Here is a 23,224-nt window from a genome sequence, read left to right on the forward strand (position 1 = left end):
ATGGGCTGCCTGAATTCCAATCAAATTTTATTTACGGGCACTGAAATTTGAATTTCATATAATGTTCATGTGTCACAAAATATTATTCTTCTTTTGATTTTTTTCAACCATTTAAAAATGTAAAAACTACTCTAAGCACACGGGTATATAGAAACATTTGGTGGGCCCAAATATGTCCACAAGCCATAGTTTGCTGACTTCTAGTGCAACACATTCACTCACTAAGACAAAGTGTCCTTCAGTGTTTCACAGTCTGAACCACAAGAACAGCTTAGCTCTTTTCATGTCAGTACTGTTGAATTAAAAAAAAAAAAAATAGTGGTAGAAGCAGAGGGAGCAATGGAGGTGGAGAGATGTCTGAGATCAATGAACTTTTATCCACAGCTTAGCACAGTGGTTTTCAGCCTTGGCTTCATATTGGAATCACCTGGGGAGTTTTAAAACATCCTGGCACCTAGATGCCACACCCAGAGAGTCCCATGTGACTAGCCTCAGTATAGTCTGGACATGGGAGTTTTAATAGCTCCCCAGGAGTTTCTAATGTGCATCTGAGGATGAGGGCCACTCATCTCACATAAGACTATTAATAAAGACACAGCACTTGGGGATCACCAAAGACTAGAAGATTGAGCTACATTCATTTTTAGTTATCTCTTTCCCATTTAGCAGGCTTATCTCACTTTCTAACTGCAACCTTCCTTGGCCATCTTTCCTGCATATTCATTGTAGATCCAAAATAACTATAAGAAGTTAGGAAAGCTCATAAACCTCAGAGAGAATATTTTGCATTGTCTCTGTGTTGTACTGCACATTAGTCTCATTGTCCCAGTGAGTTTTAGGATCTCTCAGGTTCGTGCTGCCTTAGGAGAGCACACATTTAACCATATGGGAACAGGCTCAACACTATCAGCCACTCTGGGAAGGTTGGATCCTGGGAAATTATTTCCTGGCTACAACTCCTAGGAGACCTTTATGTAAAGCAGAAAGGCAATTACATTGTAATCTCTACCCCCTATCCTTGGATCCTCTGTCTAGAAATGGATGTATCTGGGAAGCTGTTATCAAGATTTTGGAGCAACATGGTGCTGTGCTGAACCCCTATTAACCTCAATAGGGAAACTGCCAGGTTCAAGAGACTCAGAGCCAGCAAACGAGACATACAATTTTATTAGCATCTTACACACAGGGGACAGAGTCCAGCAGTGGTGGGCTGGGCAGGAAAACCATAACCGCTTGCAAATAACAATGCAGTTTATAGAGCATTTTCACTTAAAACCTTCCCCCTAAGCGATCTCCACCTGGAAACCTTCATTTAACCCAAAACTCAGGGCCTCAATCCCCGGTATGGCCCGTGTTCCATGAGAAGGGCCAGGGGCTCAGATGTTTTTCATAGGTAAGAAACAAACCTCAGGGCTGGCCACTCCTGGATTCCCTAGCTTGGAACAAACATTCAGATGCATCTGCCACACAGGGTCATTGTAAGAGTATACTGAAATGATTGCTGTCAGATGTGTTTCCCCTACCCATGGAATTAGAGATAACAAAACAGAAGGCTTTTAAAGTATATTTCATAAGGTAAAGTAAATGAAACTTTTTCCTAATCTGGAAAATGTGTCTTTCAGCAACCCAGAATATCCAAACTCCCAGACAGTGACATATCCCCACATTTGGGCCTTTTACAATGAGATAAATGTATCTCTTTCTTGCCGGTTTTTATTTAACCACATTTTAGCTTGAAGGTTTGTTGGCACTGATTTATCATACTTCTTATTTAAATCTGAGTAACATTATAGCTGGATCAAAAAATAGCTTTTTCTTAGTTGACCTTTACACTTCACAACTTTAATGTTGACTTGACATAGCTTTTATCCTTTTCCAATTTAAGTGGCAAAGATTCGTGTATTTTATGTCATATTTTACATACCTTCTAAATGAGTTGGCACACAAATATTTATGACAATATGCCTTATTAGACTAAACCTTTTTGAGTTTAATCAACTGGAAAAAATTTTTTGAGAAGCTCACAGTAAATGTCAGGGACAAATGTGAAATTCTATGTCATTTTTGAGATAATGCTGCTGGCAATGATAATTTGCAGTAGCTGACTTACAATCACAAGAATTTTTTCCTTATTACAGGATAACTTCTTGAATGTCATCACCACAATTAATCAACTTCTGCCAGAGCTTCTACATAAGTAGCACTTTTGGTTTCAGCAAGGCTAATCCATGATGGGGCGTTTCTCAAAACCACCTGGCTCTGGGAGGACCTTCCGCACACACACAAGCAGAAACACCCACATGAGTCCCTTTGGTTCATAACTTCTTGGGTCATTTCTGCAAGATTGACCCCTGCCCTTTCTTTTTAAAGGAGATTTTACCTGAAACAGTAGGGAGACATATTTCTGTGTTAACATTGTTCTAGAGAACCTATGGTCACAGTACAGCATCAATGGGAAAGTCTCTATGCCTCTCCTAAGTAGTACCTCTGAGATGAGCAGAATACTTGGAAGGGTACAAATATGGCTAACTGTTGTCAAATGTAGAAATGTCATGCTTCAGGTAGAAGGGTTCAGGAAAATCACCAAAGAAATTAGAATTCCAAAGTGTATCAATTTACTTAATCACAAAATTTTACTCTCTTGTCAGAATCAACAGGCACAGTGTTAGACATCTTCTCAGCTGAGTTCATAGCACTGTAATTTACTTAGACTGCTATCTCTACAAAGACGAAGCCAGAGATCCTTTCTGCAGAGACTGTTTAGTAAAAAAGAAATGCCACCCTTTAGTAACCACTCTTTAGTAACATAGAAAATTTTCATAATTCTCTTAATCAAGTCCCAAGAAACTAATTCCTAGCTCTTTGCTCCTTTGATTATCTTCTGTTTGATAGTTCATTCTATAAATGCAAAACCTGCCTGGCTGGAATGATTTGTTCTTAGTGAAATGATGAGTAAGCAGTATGAGAAACTAGAATGGTCACAGGCTTTGGGTAGACTGACAATACTGTTTTTATGCTGATTTTATCACATGCTAACTGTATGATAGCATAGTGGTATGTCGGTGTGTGTATGCATGTGTGTTTGTGTACATGCATACATGTATGGAATAATTAACCTCTCCAATACTCAATTTCTTCATTTAAAAATATTAAATAATATTCTAAAACATATTTTACAAGGATATTGGGGGATGGAAAATGGCTAACACCTAGAAGATACTAAGTAAATGCCACTGCTATTCATGATTATTGAAGGTGGTGGTAGCTGGTAATGTGGTCCAAAAGAAATTTGGTTTTGGTGACTTCTCTGGTGCACAGCTTTGAAAAAACTTAGGAGTTGTGGTTGACAGTTCTATCCAATGGTCATTGCCTATTCTTCTGCCTGATTTATCTTCTAGTAATGATATGTGCACATTTAAACATTCTTTTAAAAAATATTCCTTTATTCTATTTAGCCTTTCCTCTTATTGGCTCAACCGTAAGTCCTCATCACTATTAACCACTGCTGGTATGCTTTACCAATAAGATGTGTACTATTATATGTGCATTTGTAACTCATTAAGACAGTAACTGAGAGAGTAAAACTCATAAGGGCTTCTATTTTACCACTTAGCATATTTTGTGCCCACTGAGGGAAAAGAATAAAATGGGAACAAACACTTCTCTTAAACTCCGACTTGTCAAAATTTATGTTGACTTATGAAGCTCATTTAATAAGAAAATTGTGAACACCTCAAGGGCAGGAACCGCTTTTTCATTTATTGTTATTGGATTGAATTGAATAGTTTTAGCACACATGAAAGTGATTCAAGCACATTTACCAAATGTCATTATTTTTGTACCATATTTATTAAATGTGCACCATGAATTAGACACTAAAACAACACAGAGAAATGAAATATAACTTCTAATCTTTGATTAAATATGTACTGAGTGGCTTCTTTGTACTAAGGCACTACAAAGCTGCTGGAGATACATGATAATTATGGCATGGACTCTGTTCCCAAGGAGTTCATAGTTTAATGAAACACCCAAGCTCACATATGTGGATCCATTAGGGAGCCAAACAAGACATTTTGCAGTCAAATGCTAAATACAGTAGTCTGGCAAAGACCGTAAGTCAATAGGAATTGAGTGGAACAGAGGTTGACAAGGCTTATGCTTGACAGGAAAGGCCTGATGGGGAAGGCTGGACTTCATTTGCCCTTGAAGACTGAGAAAGATTTGTATAGACAGAGAGTGGTTAAGAGGGCATAACAAGTGGAGACAAGGTAAGCAAAGGCCTCAGGAGGTGGAAGTCAAGATGGTGAGCTGAGAAAATGGTAAGGAACCCAGACTGGCTGAGAGAATGCTGGTAAGCAGAAGGAAACAAAATCAGAAAGATGGGGTGAAGTTTAATTACTGTGGGGCAAATGGGGACAAACCTAGTGATCCCCTCAGGGCCTTTGAGGAGGAAGGTGACATGATAGTTTCTAAGCAGTTCCAGTGTGACTCTTGTGAACTCAGTGTGGTTCACGTGTTCTTATCAGTTTCCTCATCAGCTGTACTCTGCCTGTGTATTTGGTTGCTGCTCTGCTTCCATGTTAAAGTCAGAATATGCTTTCTCATTTAGGGGAAGCACTGGCTCATCAGATCTCAATGACCAGGAACTTGGTCCTAGAACCCCGAAGAGCAGTCGGAGCAATGGTGTGACCCCAGGCACTCAGAGTTCACCAGCCCCAAGCACACGAACTGTGACCTCAGTCATCAGTAGAGTAAGTACACAAACCTGATGAACACTGTATTAGTTCATTCTCACACTGCTATAAAGAACTGCCAGAGATTGGGTAATTTATAAACAAAAGAGATTTAATTGACTCACAGTTCTGCATGGCTGCAGAGACCTCAGGAAACTTACAATCATGGCAGAAGGAGTCTGTCAAACACTTATAAAACCATCAAATCTCATGAGAACTCACCATCATGAGAACAGCACAGGGGAAGCCTCCCCCATGACTCACTAATCATCCGCCACCAGGTCCCTCCCTCGACACGTGGAGATTGTGGGGATTACAGTTTGAGATGAGATTTGGGTAGGGACATAGAGCCAAACCGTATCAGACACCCAGTCTCTGAAATTCAACCTCACCACTGCAGCATGGCTAGGTTTCAACTCTGTTTGTATCAGAGCATGTTCTTTATGCTGCTGAAAGGTAGAAGCTTCATCAGGACTGAACCTCCTGCATCTTAGCTCCTGGCAGGAAACCCAAAATGAAAAAGGGAAGAGAAAGACCAGGTTCAAAGGTAGCACTTGTATGATGGAGGTTTAAATTGCTATATGGCTTAAATAAATATAAAACATTTTAGAAGGCTCTGATTTTGATCCTCTCTGTTACTTCTTAGAGAAAATATTCATAGGTTGAGTGCACAAATTTTTCCAAACTGATTTAAATCTGGAAAAGTAGAACTTTTATCTAGTTTTTAAAGTAGAAATTTTTATTTTCTTTTCTATACATCTGTTAACATAGGGGTCAACACATAATGAAGGCTTAAATTGCATTATATATATATATGTGATCAATTATATTTTCTACTGGTTTTCTCTTTTAAAAGAGAATATGAAAAAAGTATTTGGGGAAAAATATTCTCTTTTATTAAATATTCTGTTGGAAGTTATATTTGGAATGAATTAGCATTTATGAGATTTTTTTATTTAGCAGGAAGCTCCATCCACATTGCTGGCATCTATATTTGATAAATCTTTATATGAGCAGTGAGTTCATACAATACAAACAATTATTTGACTCAACCAACATTTAATGAGAACCTACTATATGACAGGCTCTAGTCAAGCAAAGACTTGAAGGAAGTGAAAGAATTAGCAATGTAGTTTTCTGGGGCAAGGTGTTCCACCACGCAGAGACAGCACTGATATTCAGCAGGTACATGCAGGGAAGGCTGCTCTACTTCCTTGTAGCTGGCCTCCATCTTGATTGGTCAGTGCCCTTGCTCAGCCAGTTTCTAAAATATTTTTAATGCCTCTAGAAGAACAGCCAGTGTGGAGCCCCTGAGGTGGGAGCACACCGGGTATGTTCAAGGAAGAGGAAGGAGGCCAATGCAGCTGTGGTGAATGAATGAGGCAAAGTGAACTAGGAAATGAATCCAAAGAGGTCATAGGGCTGGATAGAGCCTTGAAGAGTGCTGTGTGCAGTCAGCATTCACTCTGATTAAGATGGGGGAAACTGGAGGTTTTAGAGCAGAAGAGTAACACAATCTGCCTTATCTTTAAGCAGGATTTGGGGGCTGTGCTGAGAAGCAGCTGTAGGAGAACAAGAGTGAAAGCCAGAAAAGCAATCAGTAAGCCATTGTCATACCCCATGTGAGAGATTGGGTTTTGAAACAAAGAGATAGTGGAGGTGGCGAGTAGTCAAATTCCGTTAAAGCATTCAGACAGACTGAAAAACAGTAATAGATTTATTTAAACATCTATAGTCTAAATTGTAGTTGTGAAGATAAAAGGCATATTTAAAACTTCATAAATATTTATGCTAAGGTCAGCAAGCCATTTCTGTTCAATAGCTAGAAAGGTGCATGGATAGTTGACGAATACACTCACCTCTTGGAATCTAAAAAGGAATGATATTCAAACCACTTAGTGACCAGTCTGGCAGGGATGTTGAGAAATCACAACAGACACTGGCACAAGGCTGGGGCAGTATGCTGGGGGCCCTTCTATGTCATGCACTAAACCTGAATTATGGGGAAACCTGGGCTTATAGATGAGAGGGAGCACAGGGAAGTGGGAGGTGGACTGGGAGTAGTGCTGTTTATTAAATGACACAGAAGTATTTTTAAAAATTTAACATCTAGTACAGTTGTCCCAGTGGGTAGCAGCTGACAATCAGTCCAATGACCAATAAGTTAATCAAGTTTATTCTCACAACAAGGTTTATCTTTCTAAGTACAATTTGAGATTATTAGGAGGGAAATCACCCTTTTCATGTGCTAATACCCTCAAAACTAACAGCCCCTACTTGTGTATTTCTTTGTTAAACAGCACCTAGATCTCTGCAACAGAAATTCCCTGCAATTTAGTAGAGTATATATACATATACGTAGGCAGTGCCTATGCTGATCTCATTCTTGCAATCTAGCTGGTCTAAGCTGGTCTTCTCTGAGAGAAAAAAAAAGAAACAAAGAGAAGTACTTTCTATTGAATAAAAATAAGACAGCACAGTAGTTTATGAAGTACATTTGCTCTTTCATTAAAAGGGAAGTATATAGCATTAGATGGCAAGTATATAGCATTAGATGATGAGCAAGGTAACAACTCAGTTTCTCCCATTTCTTAGCATCTCTTTGTTTCAATGTTGTTTTCTGCTCTAGCATGAAAGAAAATATATTAGTCAGGGATCTCCACAGGGATAGAACTGATAAGATATATATAAGGGAGTTTATTAGGGAGAATTTGCTCACACGATTATAAGACAACATCCCACGATAGGCTGTCTGCAAGCTGCGGAAAGAGAGAAGACAGTAGGATGGCTCAATCCAAGTCTGAATGCCTCAAAACCAGGGAGGCCGACAATGCAGCCCTAGTCTGAAGCTGAAAGCCCAAGAGCCCCTGGGAGGCTGCTGGTGCAAGTCACAGAGTCTAAAGGCTGAAGAACCCGGAGTCTGATGTCCAAAGGCAGGAGGAGGGGAAGCCAAGTGTCTGGTGCAGCTTGGGAAGAGAAAGAGTGAGCAGACTCAGCAAACAAGCCGCTTTTCCCTGTTCTTTCGTGTGCTTTGTTCTAGCCACACTGGCAGCTGATTGGATGTTGCCCACTCCACACTGAGAGTAGGTCTTCCTCTCTCAGTCCACTGACTCCAATGTCAGTCTCCTCCAGCAACACCCTTACAGACGCACCCAGAATAATACTTTATCAGCCATCTAGGCATCCCTCAACCCAATCAAGTATACACCTAATACTAACCATCACAGAAAACTTTTAGAGCATGAAAGTCTCTAACCTGTCCTCTACTATGATGCAACCTATTAATTTTAGGCTTGACACCCTGAACCTCCAGGGTATGTATTGCTTGTTAATGACAGTGCAATATTAATTGGCCTATTAGTGCTCAATACTAATGGCACTCACAGATCACCTGTGGGAAAACTTGCCATTAACATAATTGCCTCCAAGGAACTTGGTCTTGCTTCATTAGAGGACTCCATGTGTGAACAACTTTTTGAAGAGGTGTTGAAAATTGACCTAAACTAATTTATCAGTTTGACCTCTGTCACACTCCTGATAAACTTTTCTTGTTTATGGCAATTAGAGGAAGGTAGGAGCTATATACCTCCAGCTACAGGTATTATGTGTTGGAGAATAATAAGATACTAAAAACAGTCTAAATTGAAGCTGAATCAATTAGCATGTTAAGCAAGTGAAAGCCACATTTCACTGTAATGAGTTCATCAGAGTGTCCTTGAATGTCTAAGATATGGGCAACAAGGAGGGAATTCTTCCTCTAGGATTTCAAAAGGCACTTTTTGATTGTTTACAGAAGGGAGAATTGAAAAATCTGTTTTAGATTTGATCATTATCATACCATGATGTAATTTGAATGGACACTTAACCTCAGCCCAGTTCTGGAAAGGTCCAAAATTTGTTATAGTTGTTGTTTTAACACTCAAGAAAGCTTCGGATGAGGCAGCAGTCAAGCCCTGCCTTGGTCTATGGCAGGGCAAAGGTCACAGACAAAGTTGGGTCTATGGTCATGGGCGAAGTTGGGACAGAATTTTCTTTACCATATGTTACAATAAAAGCAAGTCCCAGACTGAATTCTGCCACATGTACAAGCATTTATTAACAAGCAGACACCACACAAAAAAATAACTATTCCTGTGAGCTTGGGAAGTTTTCTCTCTTTATCTTTTTATGAACATTGGTAAGTACCATGCATGAAAGTCATTCCAAAATAGATGTAACTACCCATATTCTGACCAGCCAGCCTTCTAGATGGAAAAGGTACATGATATTCTGTTAAATGGGGGTGGAAGAGGTAAGGGATGGTTGAAGAGAGGGTATGTTGAAAGAGGGAACAAAATAGGACCAAACAGAGTTCTAAGCTTGAGTGCTACTCTGAGAGTGTGAATCTTGCCAGATTATTATACATCCCTCATGTAAGATTGAGGGTACCTGTATAATCTTTCTTATTAATCATATATTAGAACACTCATTGATTTGGGGAATGAGAAATTGTCCGGATACCTTTTGCACTAATTAACAAACCTCTTGGAATGGATTTTGGATAGCAATTATTGATGGTAAATTTTGAAGTTACATGGACTCCTGGTGAGGGTCCTTCAAATGTCAATTAGCTCCTCCTAAATAATAATACATATAAAGGTGTTTATACTGAAGTATATTTATGTAGATGAATTTTATAGTAAATTACAGTCAGTATAATTTTTTTCTCATTTTTACTTTGTGGGAAGGAGTATGGTTTTGAAAATTCCATGGATTTGGCTGCTATTGAAGGTACCTCTCAGGAGCTCACAAAGAGTCACTGCAGAAACACTTCTGGCACACCTTCCATAGCAGTGTCTGGAACCTCTCTCTCCTCAGGTGGGTATTTACAATGTGCCTACTTTGTTGTTTAAAATGACTAAATCAAATGGAATTGACTGCTATGTGTGGTATTAAGTGGATGTTTCATCCTTTAAAAAATAAGCATTCCCTTCTTTGACCTATGGTGGTAGGCCACTCCATAAGAACTGCTTGAAGATAGACCCAGGTAAAGCTTTGGACACCTTACATTCATGAAAATTCCATTTATTTAGTACATACTCTTGCCAGGTATCATCACTGAGTTTCAGTGCTACATCAGAATATCAATATTTGAATGAAGGAAATATAAGTTATTCCAGGATACATTTGCTATAACAGATAAGAATGCTTGCTCAGAGTTCAAGGAAATGGTAGTTCAATTGATATAGTAGTCAGAAGTTCCCTACATATAGACAAAAGAAAATCATTCTGTGGTTTAAATAAGAAGTTATTTGCAAGCAGCACTAAAGTATTAATAATTACCCCTTTCATTTGCATGGTACACTCAAATATGTCATTTTACTTCATTATCACAACAGTCCTCTGAGGCAGCTATTATTCATTTTGAAATGTTAATACCTATGACTAAGAAAATTCTTTGGAGAAATTTGTCATAATTTTGAAGCTTATGTCCCATACATGGAATAAAAATCATGATGCAGTCTTCAACATTAAAAAGCTACCTGTAACCTAATGATTATATATGCATAAAGCCTAAGGCAGGATTCTGTTTGCTGAACTGAGGGGTCTCTTCTAGCCAGCCAGCTCCCAAAGGATTTTCTAAATGTGTGTGGTTATTGCTACATTTTGCTCAGGAGTAAAAAAGCTGTTCACCTGTTAATTAAATTTTTAAACTAGTTTAGAAACCAACATCATAGGGTCTACTACTACTACTTCTACTCAACAGCTCCTGTTAATTGAGTACGTACTCTGTGTCAGGCCTATGCTAAGTACTTCTGCATTATTTTTTTCATCAATTCAAACTTAAGTACTTGATTACTCTCTCCAATCTTTCTCATTTATAAGTAACTATATTGATCTCAGTAGTGCTTTGGTATAGAACTATTTTGTGGAAATAAGCTGTCCTGACTTGGTAAGCTGTCCAAAGCATTACTAAGAGGTGCATTGCTCTGTAACTTATATTTTCAAAAAGTGAAAACAAGATGTTCTTCTGATGAAAGACTGTTCTGGTCCATTAAGAAATAGAACTTCCTCTCATTGCATCTATAGCCTCTCATTTTTGTGTGAAAAGAACTTGCTATATCACTTCAAAGTGGCAGTTTAGAATAGGTTGCCTTGCATTTTATGTCAAATCTGAAAACACAGTGAATTCTCTAAATATTGCAAGCAAGAATTGTTAATGTTTTTTTTTCTAAATTTAAGGGCCCATTCTAAGAGAGTTTTTTAAAGTCTAGGAGCAAAGCAGTTGCCTTAAACAGCTTAAAACATAGCATTTTACAGTAGAACATTTAACCTCCTGTGATAGAAGGAAACATGAACACCTAAGTGTAATTCGGTCCAAGGCAATTACCAAAATATTATTAAAAATAGAAGTATGTTATCATAAACAGCATGAAGTTACTGACTCCGACTGTTGCTTTCATGGCACTATTTATGATCTGTGCCTAAAAAGAATTGAAATAAAGGTGAAACACTTGGAATAAAAAATGAAATTTTCTCACAAAACAGGCTGACTTACGTCTTTCTTTTTCCTTTCCACCTTCCAGATCAGAGTCGATCTGAGTTAGATTTGAGTGAGTCATTTACAGAAGACTCAGAGGATACTGTAAGCATAAGAAGCAAGTCTGTCCCTGGGGCTTTAGACAAGGTAAGTTGGATGTGGAAGAAAATATAATGAAGAGGAGGAAATAAGGGCATAATCTTGCTCCAAGTGGTTACACTTTTAGGTGATGATGAGTTGAGAGTAAAGAGAGGATATACAATCATCTCTTCCTGTTAGTCTTCACAGTCAACACATAAAAACTGAAAGAATAACTTAGAAAATATAATGGGTAATCATGTTAATGAGTGAAGGTTATGTCTAAGAAAACACATGTTGGAGATTTCAATTTCTGGCTAAAGTCTTATCACTTAATCTAAACCTGGGAAATGAGAGATCCTAACATTTTCCTTAGCCAAATATTATTAGACATATCTGATTACATATTTATATCAACATTGCTATATCTCAAATTACCACCAATAAATTCACTTCTAAACTGAGACAAAATTATGTGAAAATTAATGTTTCAGTGAACTCATTTCTAGAATGAGAAAGTTAAATTAGATTGTTGTAAAGGTTATTTCCCAGTCTAATATTCTGATATTCAGATTTCTGTAATTGCTATAATAAAATACGGACTCCTTGGAAGAAATAGAAATGGTATTGATAGTTTTTCCAAAGCACACTAGGAAACTTAGAGTTCTAAAATGAAATCATATTTTCTATAGTACAAAAAACTGGGAAAATACTTTAAAATCTACCTCCAAAAGAGAGATGGGCAGTGAGATTAAATTATTTCAAAGTTTACTCATGTTCAACCTTTAAAGAATTACTAATTCCAACATTATTAAACTATTAAACTATTCGTGATCTTAGAAAACCATTAAAATCTTTTCATTCATTGTATGCAGCCAGTATAATCTTGACACTCAGACTTGATTTTTAAAATAGTTTGAAAAATAAAACTACAAGTCAAACTAGTTTACGAATATACATGCAAAACTTTAAATATAATATCAATTAAAATCTAGCAGTGAATAAAAATAGCAATAAGTAAGTTTTATGCTAAGTATGGGTGGAAGAATGAGTCTATATAAGAATATTTGTCAGCATAATTTATATCAATATACTAAAGAAGAAAATGACATGATTCTGTATATAGAAGATACTAAAGGATCTACAAAAATATGACTAGAACTGATAAACAAGCTCAGCAAGGTTGCAGGAGATAAGATCAATATACAAAAATCAACTGTATTTATATATACTAGCAATGATCAATTGGAAAATGAAATTAAGAATATAATTCCATTCATAATAGCATGAAAAATATTTTTCAAAAGTAAGGAATAAATTCATTTTTAAAAGTGTAATACATGTGCATTGAAATTAACAAAAATATTTCTGAATTAAAGGAGACATAAATAAGCAGAAACATATTCTGTGTTAATGGATTAGAAGATTCAATATTTTTAAGATGGAAATTCTCTCCAAATAAATTTGTAGACAATGCAAGCCCAGTCAAAATACAAGCAGGATAATTTTGTAGAAATATAAATTATTATTCTACCATTTATATGAAAATATATGGGACCCAGAATAACAAAATCAATTTTAAAGAGCAAAGTTGGAAGACTTATACTACTAGATTTAAAAACTTACTCTACAGTTATAGCTATCAGTACAACACAGTATTGGCATAAGCATTGGCAATCAGTGGAATAGAATTGAGATTCCAGAAAAAAAAAAAAGAACTTTATGGCCAATTGATTTTTGGTACTTCAGTGGGGAAAGAATAACCTTTTCAACAAATCATACTGGGACAACAGGATATCCAAATACCACAAAACATAAAAGAACTTTGACTCTTAACATATACCATGCAGAAATTAAGCAATGCAAAATGGATTATAAACCTAAATGTAAGAACAGAAACCATAAAATTCTAAAAGAAAACCTAGGAGAAAATCTCCATGACTTTCAGTTAGGCAAAGAATTCTTAGATATGGCACTGAAAGCATGATGCATGTATTCAAGAAAAAAAAACTGGTAAATTAAATTTCATCAAAATGAAAAATGTTTACACTTCAAAAGACACCACTACAGATGTGAAAAGTCAAGCCACAGACTGGAAAAGTATTTTCAAATTATATATTTGTTAAAGGACTTGTATCTAGAATATATTTCTTACAACCCTTACATTCAATATTAAAAAGACAAATAATCATATTAGATAATGGGAAAAAGATTTGGATAGACATTTAATCAAGAAGATTTACAAATGCCTAATAGCTGCATTAAAATATGTTCTGCAACATTAGTTATCAGAGAAATGAAAATTAAAATCACAATGAGATACCACTTCACACCCCCTTGAATGGGTGTGATTAAAAAGACATAATAATAAGTGTTGATGAGGATGCAGAGAAATTGGAACCCCCCTACATTGCTAGTGGTAATGAAAAATGCTACCTACAGCCATTCCGTAAAAGAGTTTGGCAATTTCTTTAAAAGTTAAACATAAATTTACTATATGACATAGCAATTTTGATCCTAGGTATCTACCCAAGAGAAATGAAAACATATGTCCACATAAAGACTTACACGCAAATGGTTATAATAGCCAAAAAGAGAAAATAATAATATCTGGTGAATAGATGGAATACAATGATATATTATTCAGAAATAAAAAGAAATGAAGTACTGACACATACTACAACATGCATGAACCTTGAAAATATTATGCTAAATGAAAGAAACCAGGCAAAACTACATATCATATAATTACATTTATATGAAATGTCAATGAAAGGAAAATTGATAGGGAAATTAAAGCAGATTAATGGTTGCCAGGGAGTGAAGAAGTAGGGACTGACTGCAAACAGGCATGTGGTAGCTTATTGGGTTGAAAATGTACTAAAACTGGATTATATTGAAGTTTGCTCAACTATAAATTTGCTAAAAATCACTGAATTACATGCATACAATAGGTAAATTTTATGGTATGTAAGTCATACTTCTATAAAGTTGTGGGAGAAAAAATTAGCAGCAAGGAAAACAGCTGGAAAAGTGATAATTGTTAAAACTAGGTAATCAGTTATAAGGGTTCATTATGCTATGCTTTCTATTTTGTGAATGATTACATTTTTTAATATCCACTTTTGAAAAGAAAGTAAAGAAATATGAAGACTGGTACTTTATGTGATGACTACTGGGTAATTGTATACCAAGAAAGAGCAAAACATAAAAATATAGAAAAGGGGCAATTTGAAAAAATAATACGGATAATAGGGATGCATTTTTTCAGAATTAAAGAGCTTATTAGTTTCGGCAGCTTTTTGCTGAAGTTTTTAGGGTGTTCTATATATAAAATCATGTCATCTGCAAACAGACAATTTTACTTCTTCCTTTCCAATTTAGATTCCTTTTATTTCTTTTACCTGTTTAATTGCTCTGGCTAGGACATCCAGCACTATATGGAGTAGAATTGGTAAGAGTGGACATACTGTATTGTTTCTGATCTTAGAGGAAATGGTTTTAGCTTTTCAATGTTGGGTATAATGTTAGCTAAGAGCTTCTCATGTATGGTTTTATGTTGAGGTAAATTTTTTCTTTATCTCATTTGTTGAGTTTTTAGTATGAAAAGATGTTGATTTTGTCAAGTGCCTTTTCTGCATCTATTGAGATGATCATATGGGTTTTATCCTTCATTCTGTTAATGCAGTTTATCACAACTATTGATTTGTTTATGTTAAACCATCCTTGCATTCCAAGGATAAATCCCACTTAGGTTGAATAAGCTTCTTCATGTGCTGTTGAATTCAGTTTGCTAGCATTTTGATGAGGACTTTTGCATCTATGGTTTATCATGGATATTGGCCTGCAATTTTCCCTTTTTTTGGTAGTATCCTTGTCTGACTTTGCTATCAGAGTAATGCTGGCTTCGTAAAATTAGTTTGGAAGTGTTCCCTCCTCTTCAATTTTTGGAAGAATTTGACAGGAATTGGCATTAATTCTTCCTCAGATGTTCAGAAGAATTCATCCATGAAGCCAGCACTTTCTTACAAGATGCTATTCTACAAGATATTCCAGCTCATCTTGTGGGCTCATCAGTGAGAAAAAGACAGCTACAATAAGTTCTCATTTAACATCATCAACAGATTCTTGGAAACTGCCACTTTCAGCAAAATGACATATAACAAAACCATTTTTTTCCTCATCAATGTTTTAATGAAATGACATTATTTGAGGACCTGCTGCACATCCTTTCACTTAAAATTACAGTTTTCAAGAACCTATGGATGACGTTAAGTGACAACTTACCATAAACCAATATAAAAATAAGCAAATTTTGAACAAGTATTTCACAAAACAGGAAATCCAGTTGGCCGATTTTCACAAAATGGTATTCAACTTAGTAATAAGAGAAATGAAAATTAAAATCATGAAGACTGTAAACATCTACTGGATTGGCAAAAATGAAAAAAATATCTCACAATACCATCTGTTTGCAGGCAAGGAAGTGGAGCAAAGGGAACTCTCATACACTACTGGTTAGACTGTAAATTGGTATAACTACTTCTGAAAATTTGACATTATCTTTAAAATGATATAGATAAGCATGTGGAGATATGTTCACCCCTTGACTTGACAATTCCTCTCACTGGTATATATTCAAGTGTGTGAACATATATACTGTGTTGTGTGTATACTGTGGTGTGTGTATATGCGCCAGGATACATATTCACAGAATATACATATCAGTGTTGGTCACAATAGAAAAAAATCTGAAAATAACCCAAATATTCAGCAACAAGAGAATGGATAAAGTTTTGGATATCATACAATGGAATATTAAATGACAATATAAATGAACAGGCTACAAAAATATGCCACAATTTTGATGAATTTTAAGGCAATATTAAGCAAAAAAAGCAAAACTCAAAGGAATATATAGCATTTAATTACATTTACACAAAGTACAAAAACAGGCAAAACAAAATCATTTTGTTTCAGAGTATACGCTTATGCAGTTAAACTATAAATAAAAGCAAGAATGTGGTTAACCATAAGAGTTAAAATATTAATTATTCCCGAGGGGAGAAGGGGCTTGTGATATGGACAGGATACACAGGGAGCTTCTGCTTCATCATTTGATTTTGTTATTATACTATATATCTATGTTTTATGTACTTTTTAATATGCTGTATCTTATAATAAAGACTTTTTTTGAAGCAAGCCCAGAAGTGTACATCATAATCCTGATTTGTAAAACTATAGTTAAAAAAATTCCCATGAATGTATACTTATACTTAGATTTGTGTATGTTTTTATATGATTTTTCACATAAACAAGGAGAAAGACATGGAATGTAACATGTGCAGCAGGATGCTAAATATTAATTTCACCTGGTGTGAAAGGAGGGGAAGGAGGAGAGGAGAAGCAAAAAAGAAAAGTGCCCATAATAAAAAGCAGTATGCATAATACAATCTATCTATGTGTATATATGTATGTGTGTGTGTATATATATATATGTGATGATATAATCAAAAATATTGAAATTTGATCATTTATATGTTAATGAGAGACCTAAGTTTTTAGTTTCCATTTATCTATATTGCTTGAAATAATTTTACTAGGAAAATACATCACTTAAATAACTAGGCAAAAAAAAAAAAAGCCATTTTATCATGAAGGAGAAAAAGAAATGGGAAAGGAAAAGTAGAATCTGGGATTGGAGATGAGAGTCCAGTATCTAGTTCATCCTAGTGGGGAGATTTTTGAGATACGCTTTACCATCTTGGCAGTGTGTGTGTGCGTGTTTGCACACACACACAAATTTTTTTTAATTTTAAAGTAACGTAAGTACATTGCCCAACATGAATCACCTTAGAGGTAGGAATTGAACCCAGGTCTGTATGATTCCAAATTTCATGTTCTTTCAATAAAGTAAGCACCATTAGAAAGGAGACCCCACTCTCCACCCCCTATCCCTGCCCACTTCTCCGATGGTATAATTCAGATTGACCGGAGAGGAAAAGAGAAAAACCTAGGAATGGAGTGATTTCTAGAAATTTTTTATCTGATTCTCAAATATTTATGAAAGAAAGTGGTTTTTCAAGTGAAAAAACATTCTAGAAAAACAAATCAACCAACCCACTGATTTTTCCCTTTCTTTTTTAGGACTCCTTGGAAGAGACTGAAGAAAGCATTGATGCCTTAGTGTCCTCGCAGTTATCTACAAACACTCACAGTCTGGCAAGTGGCCTATCAACTGTAAGCAGTTCACTAGGACATGTGGAAAGTTTCTTTTCCCTCTTTTTGATTTTCTGTGCATTTCCAAAGGAGATATGAATGTTCTTAGGAAAATGTGTGATAATGAGTTAAAAGTCATTGTAAGATCCTGCTTGCCCTTTGCCCACAGAGTACATTTCAGTCTAATTTGGTGTGGGTTTTTTCTCAGGCTCCTGATTTCTTCCTTCTTCCACAGTCCTCACCCAGGTTTTAAAATCTCCTCACTCCCTAGTTCAGGCTCAGTCAGCTCAAGCCTATAAATTATTTTTCAATTATCTGCTGACACATTTCCCTGACACCATTCTCTAAACTTCCCAGCTGTCCTCCAGACTGCTGCCAGTCATTTATCCTAAAACACATGCCCAATCAGGTCTGTCTTCTACTCAAAACCCATCCATAGCTTCCCACTGCCTACAAAATAAAGTCCTTTCTTACTTTAGTGTTCAAGGCCTTTTTTGAGAGGAAGGCCCTGTGTCCTTGTATCTAACTGTGTGTAAGTCTTTTTCTTGGCTTCTCTGATTTCTGTTGCTCTGATGCTTTTTTTCTTTTGATCTTTGGATGACTTCTCTAAAGAGTTCTCAAGCAGGTTCTGACAGGAAGTGGACCTACCTAAATGTGCCTGATGCTGACTCAGACACTGTGAGTTTTCAACCTTTCCTTTTTGTTCTTTCCAACCATACTTCACAAATTTCATGGTCTGGGAACTATGATTAAGCAATTTGTCCCATATTTATCTTTTTCCGACTTATATACAATTAACCAGAGGTTATCTTCTAAAAGATTGATGAGATTATCAGAACCCAAGTATTCCAATTCATTAAACATTGGAATCTGAACACCACTCAAAAGACACATGCTCTAAAATGATTAACTATCAACAAAACCTTTGAAGTAAACAACTATTTTAAATCACAGCCTTAGGTTGGTTAAGAGCATATAGTTTAGTTAGTAGTAAAATTGCCATAGGTGTCTTAGTTTCTCACAAGCCTCCATATTTGTGGGTTCTTAAATTTCCTTCTATCCGTAGGGGCCCTCTGCTTACAGAGGATTTTCTTTGAAAATGTGGCTACAGAGATCTAGTATAGACACAAATCAGTGATATAAGGAGGTAATCAGGTATGGTGGGGTAGTCCTCAGACTACAAACTTGGAGATCTTGCTTAATTTCTTGGCCCTACCAACAATTTTTGTGAGCCAGAATTTTCTCATTTGTAACATGAGGAGGTTGGGGTTTATTCTTGAAACCTTTGATACTCAAAGCATTCTCTATGGACCAGCAACATTGCATCTCTTGGAACAGATACCCCAAAACTTTCTCAGTTCAAAAAGCCCCTAATGTCTCAGTAATTCTTTCCTGGCACTCCTACACTAAAAGTAGCACCTGACTAGTCCATTTATTAAGTAGTTAGACCCAAATAATGTAATAAGCCGTGTATCCTAACAACTTACTAGCCATTTGTAAAAAAATGCTACAAGTGAAAGAAATTGAAAGAAAAATAGTATTTTTATTTCATCCTTAAATAGCACCTATTACTTACCACTAATAGGATATGTGTGCCTATTGAGCACTACACAGTTACCAAATCTTGGAATCTGATTGGACATCACTACTTTCATTTCCCATTTCACATTGATTTTTATGCAATACTTGCTTTTTGTTGCAGCAACTGCCAAAAACTCAGCTTCAGACAAATAGGAGTTCATTGAAAAGAATAAAGAGTGGTTTAAAGTTGACACTGTGAATTACTAGTTAGTGGCTTACATGGTGTCTGATAGGTGTTGTTGTGTTTCCCTTGAGAATTTAAAATATTTCTGTGATTCCCCTGTGAGTTTGCTGTGGTGCTCTGTGGTACCTCGATACACAGTTTCGGAACTGCAGGCCTAGGAGTTTGTTAGAACAGCCAAATCTCAGACCTCACCCCAGACTGAGGAGATAAGCATTTTCAGTTTAAAAAGGTATCTGGGTGCTGCTCAAAGCCACCTGCTAAACATGAAAATTCTGTTGCTTTGTTTTAGGAATAAGAAAGACAGATTAGGTCACTCACTGGCTTTCTTTAAGCTGTAATTTCCAAATAATTATGGAATTATTGGTCTGCTCTTGCCCGTGAAGAAGCTTAGAAGACATGTGACCACATCACCCACATCCTGTTCTTTGGTCAGTCTCTACTTCCAGAAATTGGTGGAACATAATGGCTTTTACCAAAAGCAAATTATGAAAAAGAGGACAGTCTAAGGTCCCTGTGTATTTACCATAGTCTTGACTTCCCAGTGGTTCACAGAAAAGTGGTTTTGAAACTATTGGGTCATCCACGAAAGACCTCCAGGTGGTCTTTTGTGACAGTTACTAAGATACATAGTTTTCATTTCTAGTGCCAAAGGATAATTTTATTACATTTACAGTAGTCACCTTTATCCACAGAGGATACATTCCACCTACCCCAGTGGATGCCTGAAACCTCGCGTAGTACCAAACCCTAGCCAAGAAACACCAAGGTCACATTTTCACTTAAAGAAAGCACTTTTGGCTTCTCTTTGACATATGTAAATTACTACCATCATTACTCTTACACTGTGGAGTCATTATTAAGTAAAATAAGAATGAGTTGAACACAAGCTCTGTGATAGCAGGACAGTCAATCTGATAACTGAGACAACTAAGTGACTAATGGGCAAGTAGCATCTGCAGTGTGGCTCCTACAGTGTGTCCAACTGGACAAAGGGAGGCTTCACATCCAGGGTGGGATGGAGCAGTATGATGTGAGAGTTCATCATGCTACTTGTGAACCCCAAAACTCTGAGGCATGTCTCAGTTAATTTAGAAAGTTTATTTTGCCACAGTTGAGGACTGGCACCCCTGACACAGCCTCAGGAAGTCCTGCCAACGTGTGCCCAAGGTGCTCAGAGCACAGTTTTGTTTTATACATTTTAGGGAGACATAAGACATCAATCAACATATGTAAGATGAACACTGGTTGGGTCTGGAAAGGCGTGACAACACGAAGTGGGGAGGGGGCTTCCAGGTCATAGGTAGATAAGAGACAAATGGTTGCATTCTTTTGAGTTTCTGAGTAGCCTCTCCAAAGGAGGCAGTTAGATATGCACTTATCTCAGTGAGCAGGGGGATGACTTTGAGTAGTTTGGGAGGCAGGTTTGCTCTAAGCAGTTCCCAGCTTGACTTTTTCCTTTAGCTTTGTGATTTTGGGTGCCCAAGATATTTTCCTTTCACATACTCAAAACAGCATACAATTTAAAACTTATGAATTTTTTGTTTCTGGAGTTTTCCATTTAATATTTTTGAACCGCAGTTGACCATGGGTAGCTGAAACTACAGAAAGTGAAACTGTGGATAAGGGGGACTACTATAAATTAAAAGCTGTCTCATGTCATTAGTGTCTTGTCAAAAGCCTCATTCATTCTGGTAGATTTGGACTTTTTTAAAATTTATTTTCCTGATTGGTTGGTGTGTGATTTTATTGTGTAGTGGTTTATTTTGTGGGCTGCCACTTTATACAGATTTACAAAGCCATGGTCATATACTACTCATGTAGCCACACAGCTAGCTACTCAGTTGAGGGAAATCATGGAAGCTGTGGGTATGTGATGTTCTTCTGATATGTCCTTGTTAAAGCTGTAGTTATGGCTCCCCGGAGACTGATGGGATGCTCCATGTAGGTGTCAAAGAAAGCAGTATGTGGCTCCTGCTAGCACAGTATATGAGATAAGCTATCCTTTGTCCCAATCAATGTATTCTACACCTTATAGTAGATTGAACTTGAGTCTACCAGTGAAAATGGAGAAAGCTGCAGAGATGGACGAGAAGTGAGATTTGAAATGCCTCAATTACCCTGTATTCATTAGTAGAAGTGAGTAAGCAAAGGGTATTCTCTAACCCAAGAAGGAAATGCTTCCCCTCTAAGCAAGTTTTCTGCCTTTTTTCCTGATGGTACTAGATCTGTTGTCTTTTCTCCAGCTGGGATTTTATACAACACCAGCCAAACAAGTGACTCTTGTTTTCTTTCCTCACTCTAGACTTCCATGCTCATTATAAAGAACAGGAACTATAATTGAATGAAATGAGTTGATTCTGTGAAGAGATCATTAGAATGACACTAGAAGCCTTTTTCCATCTTGTTTATTCCAGACCAGCCTTAACAGCATGATGAGCGTTTACAGTGAAACGGGAGACTATGGCAACGTGAAAGTCAGTGGTGAAATCCTTCTCCATATCAGCTACTGCTACAAAACTGGTGGGCTGTACATTTTTGTCAAGAATTGCAGAAATCTGGCCATAGGAGATGAAAAGAAACAGAGGACAGATGCGTAAGCACATAGCATGTTCCTCAGACTATTTCAGTCACTGCCTTTTTTGTCTGTATGTGTGTTTCCTTTTCAAAAGAGTCTTAGCATTCTTCTTGATTCAGGCTTCTCAGAGAGTTGATTGTCATGTTCCTCCTATACCACACTTTTAAATATTCTCTGAAGCAAATGTATACTGGTTGTGTCTTTGATTAACTGATTTTTAAAACATAATTCAGGATTGACATATTTGCAATTTACACAGAGGCAGCTCTTTGAAGTAGAATGCTGACATGTTGGCACACCCAGGATGTACAAAAGCATCTTGTCGATTTTTGTTCTGGGAAATCCTCCAGAGAAAATTACAAGCTGTTACCCAATTAAACAACTCAAAAGGGCAATTATGAGGCTCTCAGGATTCTAGAGATCAGCCTGGGAGGGCAGGTATGGACCATAGCACACTGGAGAGAAGCTAGATATAAAGGTGTGTCAGGGGTTCTTAAGACCACTGCCAGGTTCAGTGATTCACTAGGAGGACTTAGGACTCTGCACGCAGTTATAATCAGCAAAGAGGCACATGGGGCAAAGTCCAGGAGAGATCAGGCTCAAGCTTTGCAAGGGTCCTTTCCCAGTGGAGTCACATGGGATGCATTTAATTCCACTGGCGATGAGTTCTGACAACATCTGTGAAATGTTGTCTGCCAAGGAAGCTTGTTAGAAACTCAGCTGGTCACATACCAAATTTCCAGTCTCTCAGGAGAAAAAGAACCCATTCAGCATAAGCCATATTGTTTGTACAAACAATTTAGGAACAACGAGCCACTTTTATCAGTTCTGGGAATGGTGGGAATCCTGAAATCCAAGTTGCCAGATGCCACCCAAGGGCCAAATTTGTAAGCAGGCATTTAGAAGAATGGTAGTCTCAGGCCCACTATGTTAACTCTTTTCTGCACAATAGATGACCTAAGTCCAATAAATAACTCAGTGAACCTGGTTCCAAATCCCCTAAGATAGACAAATGAGTGGATTTTGACTACAGATTGGTCCACCTGCCTCCTCAGCTATATTTCAGAGGGCTACAGGACCAATGTAATTGTTTTGACTGGCATGGAAAGGGGTCTTCTAAAACTCAACAGATATTCTGTAGAACTTTGGTAGCATCTTATACATTTCAGCTTTGTACACATCTTGTACATTTCTGAGTCTGCTGTGATACCCTGCTTCAAGAGGCTCCTGAGATAGCTCAAGCTAAAGTGTTGGGTAGAATTGCTATCACTACTTCAGGTTGTTATTTTTTATTTTGCCTTTTTCACTGTTTTCTTTTACTCACCCATTAC

At 36.9% G+C, this 23,224-nt stretch overlaps 1 protein-coding gene across 10 annotated transcripts in view; it reads left to right on the forward strand.

Moving 5' to 3' along the window:
* SYTL5 (synaptotagmin like 5) overlaps positions 1 to 23,224 on the forward strand; it is a 222,773-nt gene that overhangs the window by 179,140 nt on the left and 20,409 nt on the right. For 9 of the 10 annotated variants that reach the window (XM_034949638.3, XM_034949636.3, XM_034949627.3 and 6 more), the window contains 6 exons: positions 4,613 to 4,754; positions 9,464 to 9,593; positions 11,303 to 11,403; positions 17,482 to 17,574; positions 18,166 to 18,231; positions 21,733 to 21,911. In XM_034949638.3, coding sequence (XP_034805529.1) covers positions 4,613 to 4,754; positions 9,464 to 9,593; positions 11,303 to 11,403; positions 17,482 to 17,574; positions 18,166 to 18,231; positions 21,733 to 21,911 — 711 coding nt within the window. The remainder of the gene's footprint in view (positions 1 to 4,612; positions 4,755 to 9,463; positions 9,594 to 11,302; positions 11,404 to 17,481; positions 17,575 to 18,165; positions 18,232 to 21,732; positions 21,912 to 23,224) is intronic. The other variant, XM_034949637.3, reaches the window with a different exon arrangement.

This window comes from Pan paniscus, chromosome X (assembly GCF_029289425.2).
Source record: "Pan paniscus chromosome X, NHGRI_mPanPan1-v2.0_pri, whole genome shotgun sequence".
NCBI classification, from domain to species: Eukaryota; Metazoa; Chordata; class Mammalia; order Primates; family Hominidae; genus Pan; species Pan paniscus.